Below are 18,539 nucleotides of genomic sequence, written 5' to 3' on the forward strand. Positions count from 1 at the left end.
ACAGGCAATAATTTCCTGAGGGTGTTCAAATTGCAAAAAAAAGCAATTCGTAATCATCGCAAAGTTGAAATTTCAGAGAGTCGTGCAGGACAGCATTCAAAACTTTGCAACTGTTGACTCTGCCCAGTCTCTACAATTTTAGAAAATCTTTGTTCTGTTTGTCTAAATGTGGCCCTAACCAGGGGACGTGACATACACGGGTATGAGACTAAGAGGCAGAGATAACTACAACCGTACTACTGGAAGACACAGAACGGTGGTTTATGAGCACTTGCTGCCTTCGCAGGCAGGTGTTCATTTTATCAACAGTTTGCCAAATCTCTATTACAAACGCCCAAAACGCCCCAAGGCGTCAAAAAGCTCGTCTTAAGCGCTTCCTCGTGTCAATGCATTTTACAGCGTTGACGAGTTTCTGGCGTTTCTGGCGAGACCGCCCAATTCGATGACTGACACCAGCGCTGGAAGTGGGTTGAGATTGGCGATGGATGAATGAGACTGGAATGCATGAACATTATGTAAGTTTGGACGTGGTGGTAATGTGGAATGCGAGTCTTAAATTTATAATTAATTCTGACGTTTGCCATACAATGTGTAATTGTGACGAGCAATTAAAGATTTGATTTGATTTGATTTGATTAAATAAGGAGGTGTATCGGATGCGGCTTGCTCGGGTGCAGCGACAAGCAGCTCTCAGAGTCGCATCAGCATATCGTACAGTTTCTGAGCCTGCCGTCCTGGTGATTGCTGGAGTCATCCCGGTCAAACTTCTGGCTGAGGAGAGGAAAGCAATATACCAGCGAAAAGGCGAGATCGGCAAGGAATGTGCCACATCAGAAGAGCGCACCCGCACCTACCGGCAATGGCAGGAGTTGTGGGATCAAGAGACCCGAGGACGTTGGACAGCACGGCTGATACCGATGGTCCAGCTCTGGGTGAAACGGCGACATGGTGAGGTGGACTATTACCTCACCCAGTTTCTCACCGGTCATGGATATTTTCAGTCCTATCTTTTCTTGATGCGAAAGACCGGTTCACCGGACTGCATAGGATAGGCTGGATAGGCGCGAGCCCTGAGTGCTTAGGTAAAATTCAGACCTAACCTGAAGTAATGTGACAAACAGTTTCCGGGTTGGGATCCTGAAGTATAGAGGAGGTTTTTAGTGGGTAGTTTACCACTTTGTGAGAGTCCCACACTACAGGCTGGCCACATGTGTGCGTAAATGCATTTTACTTCCTCTCCCTAAAAAAAAAAAAACCTTGAATCAAAATACTGACATGATGATTTATAATTTGACATACTTCAAATTGTAACAACTGTATTACTTATTTATAATTACATTTAACCTAAACTTGATTTTGCAATAGCTTGTTTTATTCTGTACTTAGCTGCACTAAAAATTCTCTCAATATATCCCTATGGCAACTTTGATATTGGTGTCAGGTTTTCAGGTATAAAATGTATAAGTAAATGTCAAAAGTGGTATCAAGAAGGAAGGTAGTCAAAAAATTTTAGAAAAAAGCTTTAAAATGGTCAGATCATGAAATTGGAAAATGGCATTGTATTATACGTAGAGGAAACCGACAGACTTGTCAGTCAGATCGAGAATAAAGTGATCAAATTTTAACCAAGACTCCAAGCACTTCAGACATTATTTCTTCAACAATAATTTTGAATACCAAACTCTCCCTCTCTAATACAGGTTCTCTATAATAGGTTCAAAATCATAGAAAGTAAAGACCAAATTGATGGACTACGAAAATTTAGAAGATCTAGATTTTGAAAAGTCTCTGGTCTCTACTTGTAAATCGAGGAGTGTCCCAAGTATATATTGCAAGCAGTACTTTTTACAGTGTTCATAAATGACATACCAGAATATCTTAACAAAGTTTGCACAGTTTCGATGTACGCTGATGATATCACCGTGCTCCTGAGTGGACATAAAGATGATTTACACGTTATTTAATTCACAGCACTGAACATAGCTTATCAATACTGCCTTTCAAATGACTTGGTGGTAAATCAAGACAAAACAAGCTAAGTAGCTTTTGGGAGATGTGAAGAAGTTCAAATAATACCCGGAGTGGAAAGGAATGCCCAGGGCAATTTTCTAGGACTCGTTGTCGATGAGGGTCTGTTCAGGTCACAGCACATAGACAATCTGCTTTCTAAACCAAATTCCTCTCTTTATGTGATAAAACGCACACAATCTGTAAGTGACATGTCTACTACAAAATTTGCCTGCTATTCTGTATTTGACACACATCTCAAATATGGCCTAGCGGTACGGGGAAGAACCTCGGCAAAAAATATTCAGAGATTATTAATATTGTAAAAGAGGGCCGTAAGAGCCTTGCCTTATTTGGGTTTCAGAGAAAGTTGTAGAAAAGCTTGCAGGGCCCTGGAGACTATGACAATAGTAAACCTGTACCCTACATAAAAGAAGTAATTTTGTATACTGATGAATACAACTATGTGTTTTGTATACTACTAGACACGGCACACATTACTACTTACTAGCTCATCATCTCTCCCAATGTGATAAGAAATACTCCTACTTGGGCGTGAAACTTTACAACCTTTCTGCCAGAAGAAGTGATATGCCTAAACAAGAGAATATTGAAGACTGCTTTTACTACTTGGTTGGTCAATAATCCTTTTTATACACTCAACGAGTTCATTGCAAGAAGACTTGCAACTTGATAAACTTAAATATTGACGTGACAACGTCTTAAATTAGGTTGCGGCTCGGAGTCACTCATGAAAAAGTGTAACGCCCGGTAAACGTTACGATGCCCGTCCAGTGGGTCTGCCGCACGGGATCCGCACGGGATAAAGCAGATAACTGTGGGTCCGCCGCACGGGATAAAGCAGATAACTATGTTTATTCGTGAAAATGTGGAGTGCTTAGATTCGTCATTTACAACAACTACAACAATAAAGGTAAATAATTGTACGTTGATATTTCATTATCGTAAACTATGATTGATTGATTAATTGTTAGATTGACACAAAAGTTGAGAAACTGAGTTTATAGGTTTATGTCATACTATTGACAAATGTTGATAGTGTTAAGTAAATTATTAGTTTAAATCACTCTGCAATCAATCGTAATTCAGTCGATTGAGAAGAAACAGCGCGTATTGCTAGTCAAACATTTAAAATAACAAATTATAACCTCTAACCTGTCATAACAGTGCGACCAAACAAACGAACTAAACCGACCAATCACCACGCGCGGAGTTAGAATTTAACTGTGTTTAGCAAGAATTTCAAATTCCAATTTTAGTAAATGTTTTATTCAACTTTACCATTTACAATAACAAATTTTAATTAATTTCAAATTATGTACAATGTTTTAGTAAACAAAATATATTTCTATAGTTAAAATTTGTGCAATTCTTATTTTCATTCAATTCCTTGTTCCTATTGTGCAATTAATAATATTCATATCAATAAATATTCTACCGAGAAAAAGACGTTGTCACGTAAAATCTTCGCCCGTAAAACCGACTTTACAGGCAACCATAATTTTTTTTATTTAGTCTCTATTTCATTTTATTTAACACCATTTCAATACTTGATGTATTTTAAAATAAAGAATATTTTACTGTATGAGATTGGTTAATTTGTTGTTATATTAGCTGTTGTAACTGTCATTCTAAAATTATTGTTATTATTAACTTACATAGCATATTTTCGTTTCTTGTTTAGAGTATTATATACAGCTTTATTCTTGTTACTTTGGTCGTTTTATTGTTGATTTATTATTGTTATAGTTTTTTATGGTATTGGTCTTTATTTGTTTATAATTACTAATGTACAGATAAACTATAAGATTTTTCACAAGTTTATATTTTGGTTTATATTCATATTAGTTATACTATTTTATTTATTTATTATCTATGGAAGTTACTTGATCGTATGTACGTTTGTGACTATTTGTTTATATCAACAAATTGTATTATATCATATATCAGTTATGGTTGTTATTGTCAGATAACTTTGTTGTTAATAGTTACATCGTTTCTTCATATTGTTAAAGTCGTCAAAGATATTAAATATAGTAAAAAGTGTTATTGCCCATTGAAATAAAATAAAATATATACTCATGAAAAGAGAAAGACTCGTGGTCTATAACAATATTTGAACTCAAAACGAAGATTTTATTTAAAATATTTCACGAGAGAAAAGAGGTATTTTTAGTTTGTCGGGAAAATTGTCGTGATGAACGTGGAAACACTGGGCCCAGTGTTCATTTTAACAGCAGGTGTAGTTGTCTGTAGATAGACTCACAGGTGCTGGACTGCGGGGGAGTGTTTGTGTTACAATTTGTTTCGTTCGGTGCATAGCGAAGCATCAACAACGTGCGGTGAATTGGACTGAATTTTATTTCCTAATATTTAAAGGTAAGTCAGTTATCAAAATCTATTATATCTAACAATAACGATCATCTACTATAATTCTATTTGTTTGTCTGCACAAGCGGAATGTTTTTATCTGTTCATATGTTCTCTTTCTGTCATTGGTAAACAGCAACCAGACGATCAAAATTGTTTTTGTTGTCTTTATTTAAGTGGTAGCAAATAGTATTTTCCCGTTTATACTTTCAGCTATATACCTATTTAGACAACACGTATTAATTGTATATATTGTACCTAATTTGTATATATTATAACCTCCCAGTCTTCATTAATTGTTAGTTCAACACTGGTAGTTCTTCAGCTTGTTTTAGGCTCAGTAAAGGGCAAGGAGTAGTTATGCAACATTGTTGTTTTATTGTGGTTGATCACTTAAAGTTGTGATGAATACAACTGCCCAAACTCTTTGAACAGAGTAAGTATTCTTTCTGCTGTAGTTGTCCAATTTTTTTCCAAACATAATGAGACAAACATTATTTTGAGACAGACCTATTCCTCTCTTATTTTAATATAACTTTAAACAATTTAATTATTATATAACATAGGAAAATCTATTCTTGGATATTTATATCTTCATCAGTATTGGATGTTATTAATTTTGATTGTCTTTTTGTTACCCTACAGCAGAGCTTAATGTTTTTGATAAATTTTGTTCATGACTCTTTCTGTAGTATATGAAGAGCATTTAGTTTAAATACAAAATTGTAATTTTTTTTTAATATAGGCTTTTAAAACATGTTTTATTGATTTGTAGAATAAATATTGAATATGGGTGTTGTGTCTACTCTAGTTACACGTCTTAAGCCGCGTTTACACCGGAGTTTGCAACTAATGATTGCAGACTTTTATCTGCAATTTTTAGTCGAACTCCTTAAAACAACTGCAACTCGCATTGCCATCTGTAGTTGCAGACCGATTATACGAGTTGGCAACCAAAATTTGGTTTTCCGACTGAAGTCGGTAAAGATCAAAGGCGGTTGCCAACCTCGGTCGGCAATACGAGTTGCAGTGTCAAATTGAGTGGCGATTTGAGTACCTAAGGTGCTGCCGAAGCCCGCGCTGATGTCGACGAAAGAAAAACATCCCTCGAGATAGTACCTATCAGTAAAATATCAAATTCTAGAGGGGCTGATCAGAAATATAAATTGAATTGTAATGGAAAGGCAATTATGTACCGTGCAAATCATGTGATGCCGCGCCCTGCCCTAATCGGGATTATCGAGAAGGATAAGATAACAGCGACAACAATACCGATCACAATACCTGGAAATGCTTGTAATTAAACAGTTGTTTTTTCGTTCTATCATGTTTGTTTCTATAAATTTATATTTTTGTGTTCTTCATACTGGTGTGGTCGGTATAATCCCAAAGTACCAATTATTCTGTCTACACTCTGTTATAAGTGTACACCATTATGTTGCAATAAGATAGTAGCCTAATACATACTACTTTTAAGTTTTAATGAGAACATCAAATAGCACTTTTCGTGAATGCTGTCACTTTCATGGAAAAGGTCATTGTTTTTGTGACTGCAGTATAATAAGTGGCCACCTTCACAATCAAATCATATATATTCATGATTATCTAAAGTACTGTAACCAAAATGTCGAACTGTTACGTTATAGGTATTTAGAAGTACAGTAAGCGGTTAGGGTACGATAAGTGGACCCGGTTTTTTATATCTAAATTGGCAAACGATATTACTTAACCATAACCATTGATATAATCAATCGATACTGATTAATTATTTTGAACAATTAACTTAAATAATCTATATCAACAGCTGTAAACACTTTCAAATAATACTCGTAAGGTAATATTTCAATTTTATATAAGTAACATTTGATTATTAAAAATGGCAATCAATTTTAGAAAACTACACAACATTGCTTTGAAAGATGATAAGACATGTTTTTCGTGACCAACATGTTGGACTCGTACTGAAAAAACAATTATGTGAAATTTGTGGGAAAGAAACAACTGTAACTGTGAGAAGAGCAAATATGGTCCTCTTCAGATTCCCTAATTTTGGATATAATAATTTGTTTGATCACTGTAAATATTAAATTCATATTTTAATTTAAAACATGATTGTTACTGATTACTATAGATACTTTTATATCGATTGATAGTATAGGATTAGAGATGCGAATATTAGGTATCGATGATTACATTCTTCGATATAAAAAACCGGGTCCGCTTATCGTACCCTACCCTAGTAAGCTTATAGTTCAGCTGTTTGTATGTAAAAAGAGTAATAATTTATCTGGTCTTTACTCAAATACCATCCAACTGATTTTACTTTGTTTTGATTAATTTGGAACAATATTGTTATGCAATATATTAAAAAGAGCTGGCGATAATTAATTGTAAATAATTATAATGTTTTTTAATTCAGTCGTTTAGGTATTTTTAATTGATAATTTGGTACACTGACATGTGGTGGTGGCCATTTACTATACTGCAGCCGTTGTTATTGTCTTATATGGTTGACATAAAATAGGCTATTGATACATTTACGGGATAAGACTGATTTTCATACATATAAGACATTCAAGAATTGTCTTCATTTTGAACAAAGTTTTCTATTACTTGTATTCTAGTGTCATATGCAGTTTGATGTTTTTGCAGACATTTTAACTGAAGGTTCCACAGTCCAATCTATTATAATGATTAATGAAAATGAGTATGATACATAAGAATGATATTTTAATTTTTTTATGTCTCAAAAGAAGTGACACTCATACAAAGGAATCAAATACCACTCAAATTTCTTACAGACACTCTCAAACTGGTTTCTAATGTCATTCAGTGCTTATATGTTGTATTTGATGTGCAAATGTATTTAGAGACAAACTTATTTAATTAAATATTTGTTGGTTTTGGAGACATAATTGAGTGCTCTTTCAGTGCATGTTTTTACTAACGCAATACAGATTTATTGGTACTTTGGGATTATACCGACCACACTAGTATGAAGAACACAAAAATAGAAATTTATAGAAACATTTTGGGTGGCGGAATGTGATCAAGAATAAAAACAAGTTTTTAGTGTTTTTTTAATAAAGAGTTTAGTTTGGTAAATGATTGTTTTTGTTGAATTTTTGTGTTTGGAGAAATGTAGAGGTAAAACACGGAAGTACACAACACAAAGCGATGCACCAGCTGAACGGGCGGCGAGACTGCAATCACGTTATCTACTAGACGCTCGACTTTGACCTCTGTCTGAGGATGGGGAGGGGGGGGTTTGCGATAAGACAATTCCTGTTTTATATTGACGAAATATTGTTCTACGCTAATCTAGTAATCAGTAGAAACGAAATGTGAAATAACGATTCATGTCTGGGTGTGGTCGGTATAATCCCAAAGTACCGATTTATTTTCTAAATAAATAAAACACAAAGTAGTGTATACTCTACTTATTAAACATACAGCACTCACTATCAACTTTCCTCTTTTTGGACGGATATAACTGAACTATGTTTAACAAACACAAACAAACCACATGTTCAAAACTGCAGAAGCAGCTTTAGGTTACTGTCACCAACAGTACAAAAACTGATACTGCATACTTAGAGTGAGAATATACAGTGTGAGTGGACCACTTGTATGCAGTTTATAGCAGCTGAACCGAGAAATTACTTCCTTCGTTTAAATAAACAACTCCATGTTTCATCACAATAGTTTTGGAAAAAATAATTTTCAACACTAAAAAAAAACCCCAAAATGGCACTTTGTTGGGGGGGGGGGAGGGTATGAATCATTTTTCTAATGATTTTAAAATGTAAAGGTAGGTCAATATGTATCTCATTTTGCAAATCTCTATTTCAATGATCGTTTTGAAATAAGTTTAGATTTATTTAACTTCTTGTATATGGGGTGATCTAATATGTCAAAGTTGTATGGTTTTCTTTTTTTTTTATTGTTACCTCGATAAAAAACTTAAGCAAATCCAATTTTTTATTCAAGGTTACCAAATAAGTACTTTTTAAATATATGTTGTAGTTGTCACTTTTCAGCACACTATGGTATAACTGACAATATTAAGTATGCTATAACTGACAAAGTTACACTATGTTATACCATACAATGCTTAATCTGTATGTTCTGTATTGCTCAATATTTGTGCCTGTTGTATTGTGTAGTGTTTCATAAATTTTGTAGGCCTTTAAGTTGTCTTTAGTGATCAATTAGGGAATCTTTCTTCTTCTTCCAATAATTTTAAGTTACGCATATTACCTAGTTATTTGTGGTCTGTGTATGATCTACTCTTATATGTAGTTTTCTTAACAAAACCGTGAACTGTTCTGTTGCTTTTAATGGTGTTGTCAATACCAATATGTGGTTTACAACAAATAAAGAATCATTATTATTTTTGTAAGTTTTCCTTCACATGTAATAGTGTTCAAAAAGTTATTTTAAGAGTTCTTTAACAGTTAATGCCTACTTTATGTAATTTAATTACAACCAGTGACATATTAGTAGGTAGTTGGCATAAGCAAGTATTCCTATTTTGGCAATCTGCTATTTAAATTTATAAAGGTCTATGTTTGTAAAGATAAAAAGTCAATTTCTTATGTTCCTTATAGTAGGAAGCAAATTTCATATGCAAGTTTTTAATAGTAGGGGAGCCCTGGATGCTAAATTTGCAGTTACTAATAAAGCGTCATGGGGGCCTATAGGATTGTGAAGATTAAGTCTTAAAACGAAAAAAGTTTATGTTAAGTTTTTTTATTTCAGTGTGGAGAAAAGCGTGGACAAATTTTCAAAAATGTAAAAAAAAACATTCACATGGAAATACTTGAGCGCGTCAGACATTCATAATGTATACGCGCTATATGTCTTTCTGATAACCGAGCGATATTAATCTGACGAGTAATTAGTGGACGGTGGCCATAAAAAGGGATAGAAAAAAGAAGAAAAAAAGTTATTCGAGCGTGTCAGATGTTAAGTAAACTAAAAAAAGTATCCTATTTAAATGACTGACGATTTGGATGTGATCGAAAGTCATGACAGATTTGTGAAAATGTAAAAAAAAAAAATGCGGTCTTGAAATACTCGAGTGCGTCAGATATTTATACAGGCAGTTCAATTCGATGTCCTGACCGTTCTAAATGATAATCTGACAATAATGTGGAGTAATATTGTTCATCTGACCATTTGAAAAAAAAAAATTTTTTGTTTTTTTTTCACGTTTCTTTTCCACAAAATACACATTTCATACTTATATCACTCATTATTGTAACATAAATGAGTGAACAATCAAACAAATAATTAAAAACGTACTTCTACAAAAACACGTTGTTATTGTGATCAGCTGAGATGGCATTATGGCGGCAGATGGTGTGAGAGAGTGAAAGACAGAGAAAGAGTGAGAAGGAAAGAGAGGCGCAGAGTTGAAAATATACAGTTCTCAGCGGCTGTACGCTCCACCCTTTATGTATGGTTTTAGCTACCTCACCACATGAAAATCGTCAGATTATATTTTTTCCGTAATCCTTAAAAGATTTCCTTCAAAATAAAAAAGTTCAATCGGGCTTGAGTATTTCGAGGTAACGTATTTTTTTTTTTGCCTTTGTGACTTGCCTCTTTCCTTATACCACGCTTAAATCGTCAGATTATAGAAATCTACACTGTTCTACATGTACTTAACTTACCTTGTATTTATCTACGCGCATGAGTTTTTCTGAGGATCGATTTTTTTTACTAGTCTGACGGTCTGCCCTCAATGCAGACCCCTATATTAAAGGTTCATATGTGCTAGGGGTACATTACAGGGTACGACGTTCCTCCCCATATAATTTTCTGACACGCTCTAGTAACACAAAAAATTTCCGCTTGGGTCCCCCTACTATTAAAGAAATATGTAGATATAGATAAATTTAGATAGCATTTTTCAGTTTATTTTTTGTGACCTGGTTTTTTTGTCCACACATTGTCTGCTTACTTCATCTTCCTCTAAAAACTCTTACATCTTTTCTCAACTTCATTTGGTATGTCAGGGATATTTTTACTTGGCTTTTGGCATTTTACATTTTTGGTTTTTCATTAATACAAAGTAAGGTGTAAATTTGTATTTTTTACAATTTTACCACTTACCATTTGTTCAAAATACCTCTTCTTATTTAATACATTTTCTTATGAAAAAATTTATGGACAGCTGCTTATTTAAAATTTCTTTAGATACTAAATATTTCTGTACATCTTAGATCATACTTTAACCCTGAATCTGGCAGTAATTTTCCTCAAATGGTAGGCAATTTTTGAGTGTTTTGTATCAGTACTTGAAAAATGTTGTAAAAATAGATTTTTACTATAAACCTGTATGTGTAATGCATTTTTTCAGGAGAATGTGGAAATAATTATGCTATAAAACACATTAGGCATAAATCACAAAAAATACAACTTTCCTTTTTGAAGTGGTGGGACTGCATCTGGTAAAGTGTGGTAATATAATAAATATTAGAATCTGATATAACCAATTTGTTCTTTATTTTATCTAGTTTCAGAAAATATACAATGGTATCCAGGTTATCTTGAAACAAAATTAAATGTATCGTAAAAACCTCTTAATAGTACACAAAAGGTTTTGTTACTAAGGGGTAGGTTTAGTTTCAAACATTTTCAAAAACCATAATTACAGTAATGTTTCCAAAATTTATAGAATTATATGTACTACAAAACAATAAATATATTATTTTATTAATCAATTTATACTTTTCAATAATTAGCAAAAAATATAATTTTTACACTAAGTGTTTGCAAAATATACCAGAGAACTGTGTGATCTATAAAATAATAAGTAAATTCATAATAATTACCTGGTACCCTGCAAGTGTAGGCTTGTTGGTGCATAGGAGTAAAGTGGTGTTAAGAGCGACAGGTTTTGAAAAAACCAGTTACTTCATATGTAAATTTTGGTACGGAAATATTTCACTAATTTTACAATCAATTTAAAATATTTGAACTTTTTCTGAAATATTGGAAGTTTTGGGTTCCAGAAAAGAAAAAAATCTAGGTGTCACTGACAAGGCTTAGGTTGTCTGACTGACAGGTCAAAAAGTTTTCTAATGTCAAAAAAAGCAAAATATTAGGACATTGGAATGAGAGCCTATAACAAGCTATAGCCCAACATAATAAACCATGCCCATGATATATCACTAATATGGTAGCTCCAAAACATTTTCACTGCACTGCACAATAGCCTATATATTGAACTTAGCATACTAATTACAACATATCTCACTTATAAAACAATCATATTTCTAAACATATCAATTTAAAAAGATCCACAACAATTTCGTTTATAAATAATTAACACTATCTAGCAAAATAAATACCTTTTGTGACTAAATAAATATCTTTTGGTCTTTACCAAAATAGATAGACACCTGTTTCATAATATTTGAAATGGTATATAAATAGTGGTGGTAGTGATGACTTAAAATGTACTATATGAACTGTTGAAACGGGTGCGTGTCAGATCGACATAATTTGATTGTTTGTTCTAGGGTTGGTTAACTATAATCATTAACTGACAGAGAAATGAAAGCTAATTTATATTGTTGTTTTATTCCATAAGACATTTTACTGAACGTAGATAATATTATACATGCCGTAGCTTGTTTGGATTTATTTACAAAGATTAAAAAAAAGTTTAAATAAGTGGTATTTATTGTGTTTACAGGCAGAAACAGCGATAACGGAGTTTTACAAGGACGTGAGTGTAAAACATATCTATACACTTTGTTATCAAAGTATCTTCCTCATTTCTTATTGATAAATTATTTTATCATATAATTTTACTTTAAGTTGCAAGAGTAAATAGCAGATATGAAGTATACAGTTAAAAACAACATTTCCACAAATAATAGCAAGTTGGCAGTTAACACGAGGAACCCAGTTGCCAGAAGGATTCCAAGGAAAAAGAAGAAAACGTACAATCCAAGAATTCAGAGAGGTGTTTTATATCTTTCACACCTTCCGCACGGATTCTATGAGGAGCAGCTTGACAAGTACTTTAGCCAGTTCGGGACAGTTACAAATGTTTGTGTGCCCAGAAGCAAAACCGGGAGATCCAAGGGGTATGCATTTATTGAATTCAAACATGCAGAAGTAGCTGAAATGGCAGCTTTCACTATGGACAATTATCCGATGTTCAATCGTCTACTCAAAGCAAAATACCTACCGCCCAATCAGCAGAAACCGCACTTGTTTCGATTTTCAAACAGATCAAATGTAAAGAAAACCTCCGTTTCAGAAAAGGCACAGCAGTCTCTGAATGACAACCGCATCAAGAAAAACAGATGTCTTGATCTAGCTACTGAAGTCGCGGTTTTAAAAAGCTTGATCAAGAAGAAAAAAGAACTTGAGGCTAGATTGAAAAATCTGGACGTTAATTATAAGTTTGATGTCAAGAAATCAAATGTTGTTTTACTTGAGGATATAAACTCTTAAGAGAAAGAATTCAGAAACAAAATTAATTAAATACATACATTGTATCATGTTAACTATGGACAAAGAAGAAGATAATTTTAATTCCTTAATATAGAAAACTTCTCTTCAACCATTAATGATTTAAGAAATGTGTACATATTATAAATTGCCCTCTTTTAGCACAAAGTGTTTAGTAAAATAAGGTATTACTTTTATAGTATTATAAAGTCAACCAAAATGTTGTAAAATAAGTCCTAGTTGGATTAAGCAATAATTGTTCCGCCAAGACTATTGTAATACAATTTCTTGTAGTTCTTTTTGCCAAATTATATTATAATAAAACAGAATGTGTCGTTTTCTTTGTTTTGTTTTTTTTCTTCCTTACATCAGTTTCAGTGAGGTAAGCATATTCAAGAGATTGGAATACAAGTACCCACATGTCAGTCACAGCCTATGGTGTGACGTGAGTGTTACAAACAGATTAGCTGATTATCAAGTAGGCGGTTGACTGTCATCCACTCATTACTCAACTTCCTCATTTTATCCTCCTCTTTACTCACTGAATGCTGTGAGTAATTTGCCAGGTAATGGTTTACGCGTATATCTAGTTATGGCATTTTATTAGTTTTCTTTGTCCTTGAAGTGGTACAATGTTTTTAGGTAACTGTTTATATATTTTTCCATTGGAAGTACAACCAACAGCACAGAAGCATGTTTAACACATCTTTTATTCTAATATAACGTAATCCTTGTATATAAAGATGTATTTATAAATTCCTCCAAAATTCTAATTCATGTCTAACTTAAATTTATGTAGGAAAAATTTAAGGTATACATTTTTATCTCTAGAGAATAGTGTGAAAAATTAAAAAATATGTATTTAAAGTCAAAAAAATTATAATTAATGATTTGTTGTGTCCGGAAATAAACTATAGAAATGTCAAACGTAATTGTTGCGACATACTTAGATTTTGTCTGTAGCCTATAATATGTAAACGTATAGAAAAGTAGTTCTGTTCCTTGTAGCTCTTTCGTCTTATTTAAAATAGAAAAAAGCTTTAAATACCTGATATTTCAGGAGTATGTGTATTTCTTTTTGCATCTACATGAATTTTATTGTGATCAGTTAATATTTATTCTTTCAAAAGTTACATAACGTGGAAGTATTTTAATGTGTAGCATATGACATTGTATGACATTCTAGTGAGCCGTCTATGCATTGTGTACGTACTGAATTGTCAAAAGTTCATTTTCTATTGAAACACATTCCAAACATGAATGTGTGTTCATATTTCTTTTGAAATGTATGTGTGTTTATTAAGAGCAGTTTTGGGTTACACTCAAAATAAGCCGGCTACTATAAAATAGCAAAATAGCTCATCATGTGTAATAAGGTAATTGTTGCAATTTACTTGTGGACATTTTTTTAATAATGATATTAATTTGACAAATAGGCTCTGACACATACATTTACATCTGAAACACAACATTATGTTTTAACTTATGAAATACATTTTTCATGATATTGAATGGTATTTATTCTAATTTAAAGGAAGTTAAATTTCAGTTCCAAATTTTCCAATTTCAGTTCCAAATTTTAAATAATCCCATATATTGATTTATAATTAGGTGCTAGAATAACCTCATTTCCCTCAATTAAAACTGCTTGGGGCTCAGTTAAAAAAAGCTTATTTTATTTTTGCCCTAAAATAAATTATTGAGGTATTAAAAATCTACCTGGATATACAAATAGCAAAATAAACTGGCCAATTAGTATGAAATACTCGAGGTATATGTAATCTGAAAACTGTTCTGTGAATCGCTTATGAAAAATTATCATAATTGCTTAAGTGATATTTTTTTATATGATTAATAATAAAACAGGCTGCTATTTAAAAGTGAACTAAGTGCCCATATTAGGGTTAATATTTATAAATAAATATTTTGTATTTTGCCATATTTTTTTAAAATCTGTCATGGCATATCATTACAGGGCCTATTTTATGATGAAAAAATGTTCAATGTACAAGAACCAAGATTTTGCAAGCCACAAGGTTACCACAGTTTTTGCCACATACAGACCTGTGGCCAGAAGAAAGTAGTGGAAAATAATATCCAGTTAATCTCTGTCTAAAAGTAATAAAATACATGGGTGGTTTGAAGTAATTTTTTTAAAACATTTAAATCACTATGTTTACACAAACAAGAGCTATGATAAGCATAAAATATCTGGTTAGATTGCATAAAAACATCATAAGACAATCTCAGAAATCTTAATTTACTATTACTTTCTAAATTTACTAAACATTTTCATTGATTCAGCATAAATTTATTTAAAATTATTAGAAACATGTTTTCTAATCAAACAAAGTACAACATTCTATCTTATCCTAAGAATGCCTTATTTTTTAAATAACTACTGATAGAAAGTTCTGTTGCATAATTTTGATCAAAGGAATTGTTGCACACTGAAGCCGTGGTGGACCAGTGAAGCGCTAACTGATTGTATAAACACATGAATGGTCACTGATTGCAATATTGTTAACTGACCTGTAATGTGATAGAGTTGAGCTCATGATTAAAAACCCCGGTATATTTCATTTCTTGTAAATATTTATTTACTCAGAACAGCTTTGATTTTCATCACTTTGATTTATTTATTTGGAAATTTCTTGGTTTACATTCACTTCTAATATTTTAACGATAGAAATAGCAGCAATTTACCTGTAATTTCAGGTGGACTTAAAACTTGGTACAATTTTTTTTAAACACATTTACTAAAAATCAAAATTAGTAGTTATATATTTTGTAATATATTTTTTCTTTCAAGGTGAAATATTACTACTACTTGCATATGAAGTAGGTCATAACCAAATTGTTTTGTTTTGTTGTTGTGACAACTCGATTTTATAAAATTCAACATTTGGAGGTGGTGACCATGTTTACAAACTGAAGTTATAATGAAAAATATATGTGTGAAATAGCCATTTTATATCAGATATTTTAGTTAAAAAAACACTTTGCAGACATACATGGAACCATACTAAAGCTACAAGAAATACGGTTGTTAGTTCATTTCTTCCTCAACCTTATGATAAGTGAATCACATTGATATGTTTACGGAGTACCTATATTTTACAAAGTTTTATATATATATATATATATATATATATATATATGAGGGCATGTTTGATCAACAGAACAGTGTTCTCTTACACTTATTTCACTGTAAATACTGTATTGTTGCAGTTTCAACATTATCCCTAAACTATGGACGAGTCTAGAGGTAAATTGTAAATTGGTTAGTATAGCTATACCTGTCCCACTATTTACTACAACTGATACAGCCTCATCATTACGTATAAGCTATGAAATTGACTAGATGTTTGTTTTAATTGGCTGATATTGTTATATCACATGAAATTTTAAGCAATCTATAAAAAAAAAGAATTTAGTTTGGTAAATCCTCTTGTGACTTACCAAAATCATCATCAATCAGTTATTAAAAGAAAGGGTGTTTCCAAGACAACAAAGTTTCCAGAATCTCCCAGATATATAAAAAAGGTCAACTGGGAAGATATCGTCCTACTTATCCAGTGTTATCTAAAATGTGAAAGTTTTGGTTTAGGAAAATGTTATTAATTTTTGGAGAGTAATTCCCTTTTAGATACATTTTGGTTTGAGAAAGACTAGATCTAACCTGTGATACAATTGATGATTTATTCAGGCAGATGAATCAGGTATCTGAAATAGGACCTTAACTCAGGTCACATAAGGTGCCCTGAACAAGGCCCGTGACCATTGTGATTTTATTACTAAGCTAAATTATTACAGTTTTTCAGGTCCTTTACTAAAATATTTTAGGTCCTACTTACATAATTGGCAACAAATTGTCAACATCAATGGTGTAACCTCCAAGGAAATTACTTTAAAGCATGGTGACCCCACAGGGCTCTGTACTTGGACTACTCCTCTTTTTAATCAGTATAAATGATCTGGCTTACTCAGTGCCGGCTAAACGAATATACTGTATGTGATTATACAACTTTTAAAATTACAAATAACGTTTGTGAACTTTCCAAATTGTCCGAAGAAACTTTACAAGGTATATATTATTGGTTTATATCTAATGGATTTCTTTTAAATGAAAAAAAGACAAAAAGTATTATTTTTAGTTTGAAATTTGTTTTTGACAATGGAAGGATTGTAAAGGAAACAGGATTTTTCTGGACATTTGCTATTGTTCAGTGATACAAATAATCTGTAACACTACATTTCAAGATCTGCAATCTGATCTCTTCTTCAGGTAAATAACGAATCTAACACATATTTACAAACTAGGTTCAAATAAACAAATCATATAAGAGCTTTGTGACATGTGTAAGTCAGGAATCATAACCACCATGTTGTGTGTCAACTTCCCTTACTCTAAATCATGCACTTAATAAAAAACAAAACACAACACTAATTATTAAAACTGTACTAAAAATACAGGTCACAATAGGTCTGTATTCACCTACGAACCTACATGGTGGAGGCTAAAGGTTGATTTTAAATCAGTTAGTATTGGTTTACACATCACACTGTATTACTTTACCCCAAATTATTGAAGCTTCTAGTGTTTATGTGAATTAATCTATTTGGAACGTAGAAACCCACGTGTGGTTTTGATGAAACAGGACAAACTTTTGAAACTGCTAGTACACAACAGACTGCTTAGTTTAATAATTCTAAGAGATTAAATTCTACATGTTGAATAACTGTCTCTCTAAGGAATAATTTTGATTGCTATGGAAATAGGTCAACTCAGAACTTAAAGAATGTTGTGTACTTTTTCCACGAGTCTTCCTTGTTTGTTCTCTCATGTCAGCTTGGTTTATTTCAAGAGCTTTTGCTCATTTACAGTCAAGATATAGGGAAATTGTTTAAATGTAATTGATAATAAAACCCTACCAATTGATTTCATGGAAAGAGAACACTTTAATGACAAACAAAGATAACTGCCATTAGTTATGGCTCATTAAGTTATGACAATAACAATGATTACTTCATAGAAAGTTTTAACTATTTTATATAACACTAATTTTTATTTAATACAGTTCAACAGAACTGTAACCAAACTGGCCTGCACAAATAATTATAACGTATGATAATAATAATTGCACAAAATTTTAGGATACATGAACTTAAAATGGCTATGACTAGGAATCTTACTGGGTAGCTAAAAAACTGGGAATAATCAGAGAAACTTCCTGTACAACCGGAAACCTTTAAAAAAAAATTCCCTACGAACTTATGAAATCAAGAAATAATTTGACAGCTCTTTGAATCAAAACCTGGTGAATCTTTCAACATCGTATTTTACGCGTTGGTCCGTTCGCGAACCCAGACTGATTCCGGTTGATCCAAGGTTGCGGTTGATTGAGGAGTTGAGTTTATTTTGGTTAGTTCTACCCCTGTGTCGCACCTACCCCAAACACGTAACAATCCATTGGACAATTAAGTCGAGCGCCCGATCTTGTCAGGACTCGACCACTATACGAACGGGGCATGCTGTAATCGGTAAAAGCGGCAGAGCGATAGTGGCCGCGATACAAACTGTGTTCGTGTGTTTTAGTTTTATTCTGTCACCGGACAAAGTTGTTCAACTCTTTATTCTTGCGTGAAAATAGCATTATGAAAAG

General features: G+C 32.5%; 2 protein-coding genes across 2 annotated transcripts; both read left to right on the forward strand.

Annotated features, from left to right (window-relative positions):
• The first annotated feature begins 656 nt into the window (after positions 1–656).
• On the forward strand, positions 657–1,052 carry LOC124374196. Its single transcript, XM_046832454.1, has one exon. The coding sequence runs from the start codon at positions 657–659 to the stop codon at positions 1,050–1,052; it is 396 nt and encodes a 131-aa protein (XP_046688410.1).
• A 3,222-nt stretch (positions 1,053–4,274) lies between these two features.
• On the forward strand, positions 4,275–13,213 carry LOC124374195 (MKI67 FHA domain-interacting nucleolar phosphoprotein-like). The gene is made up of 2 exons (XM_046832453.1): positions 4,275–4,407; positions 12,107–13,213. Exon 2 carries the CDS (start codon positions 12,253–12,255, stop codon positions 12,874–12,876), a length of 624 nt encoding a protein of 207 aa, XP_046688409.1. The 5' UTR covers positions 4,275–4,407; positions 12,107–12,252; the 3' UTR covers positions 12,877–13,213.
• Positions 13,214–18,539: the final 5,326 nt, after the last annotated feature.

The sequence above is a fragment of the Homalodisca vitripennis genome, unplaced genomic scaffold (assembly GCF_021130785.1).
Source record: "Homalodisca vitripennis isolate AUS2020 unplaced genomic scaffold, UT_GWSS_2.1 ScUCBcl_7435;HRSCAF=15126, whole genome shotgun sequence".
NCBI classification, from domain to species: Eukaryota; Metazoa; Arthropoda; class Insecta; order Hemiptera; family Cicadellidae; genus Homalodisca; species Homalodisca vitripennis.

Coding starts and splice junctions, on each gene's coding strand:
- LOC124374196 (XM_046832454.1), top strand. CDS start 657: ATGCGGCTTGCTCGGGTGCAGCGACAAGCAGCTCTCAGAGTCGCATCA.
- LOC124374195 (XM_046832453.1), top strand. CDS start 12,253: ATGAAGTATACAGTTAAAAACAACATTTCCACAAATAATAGCAAGTTG.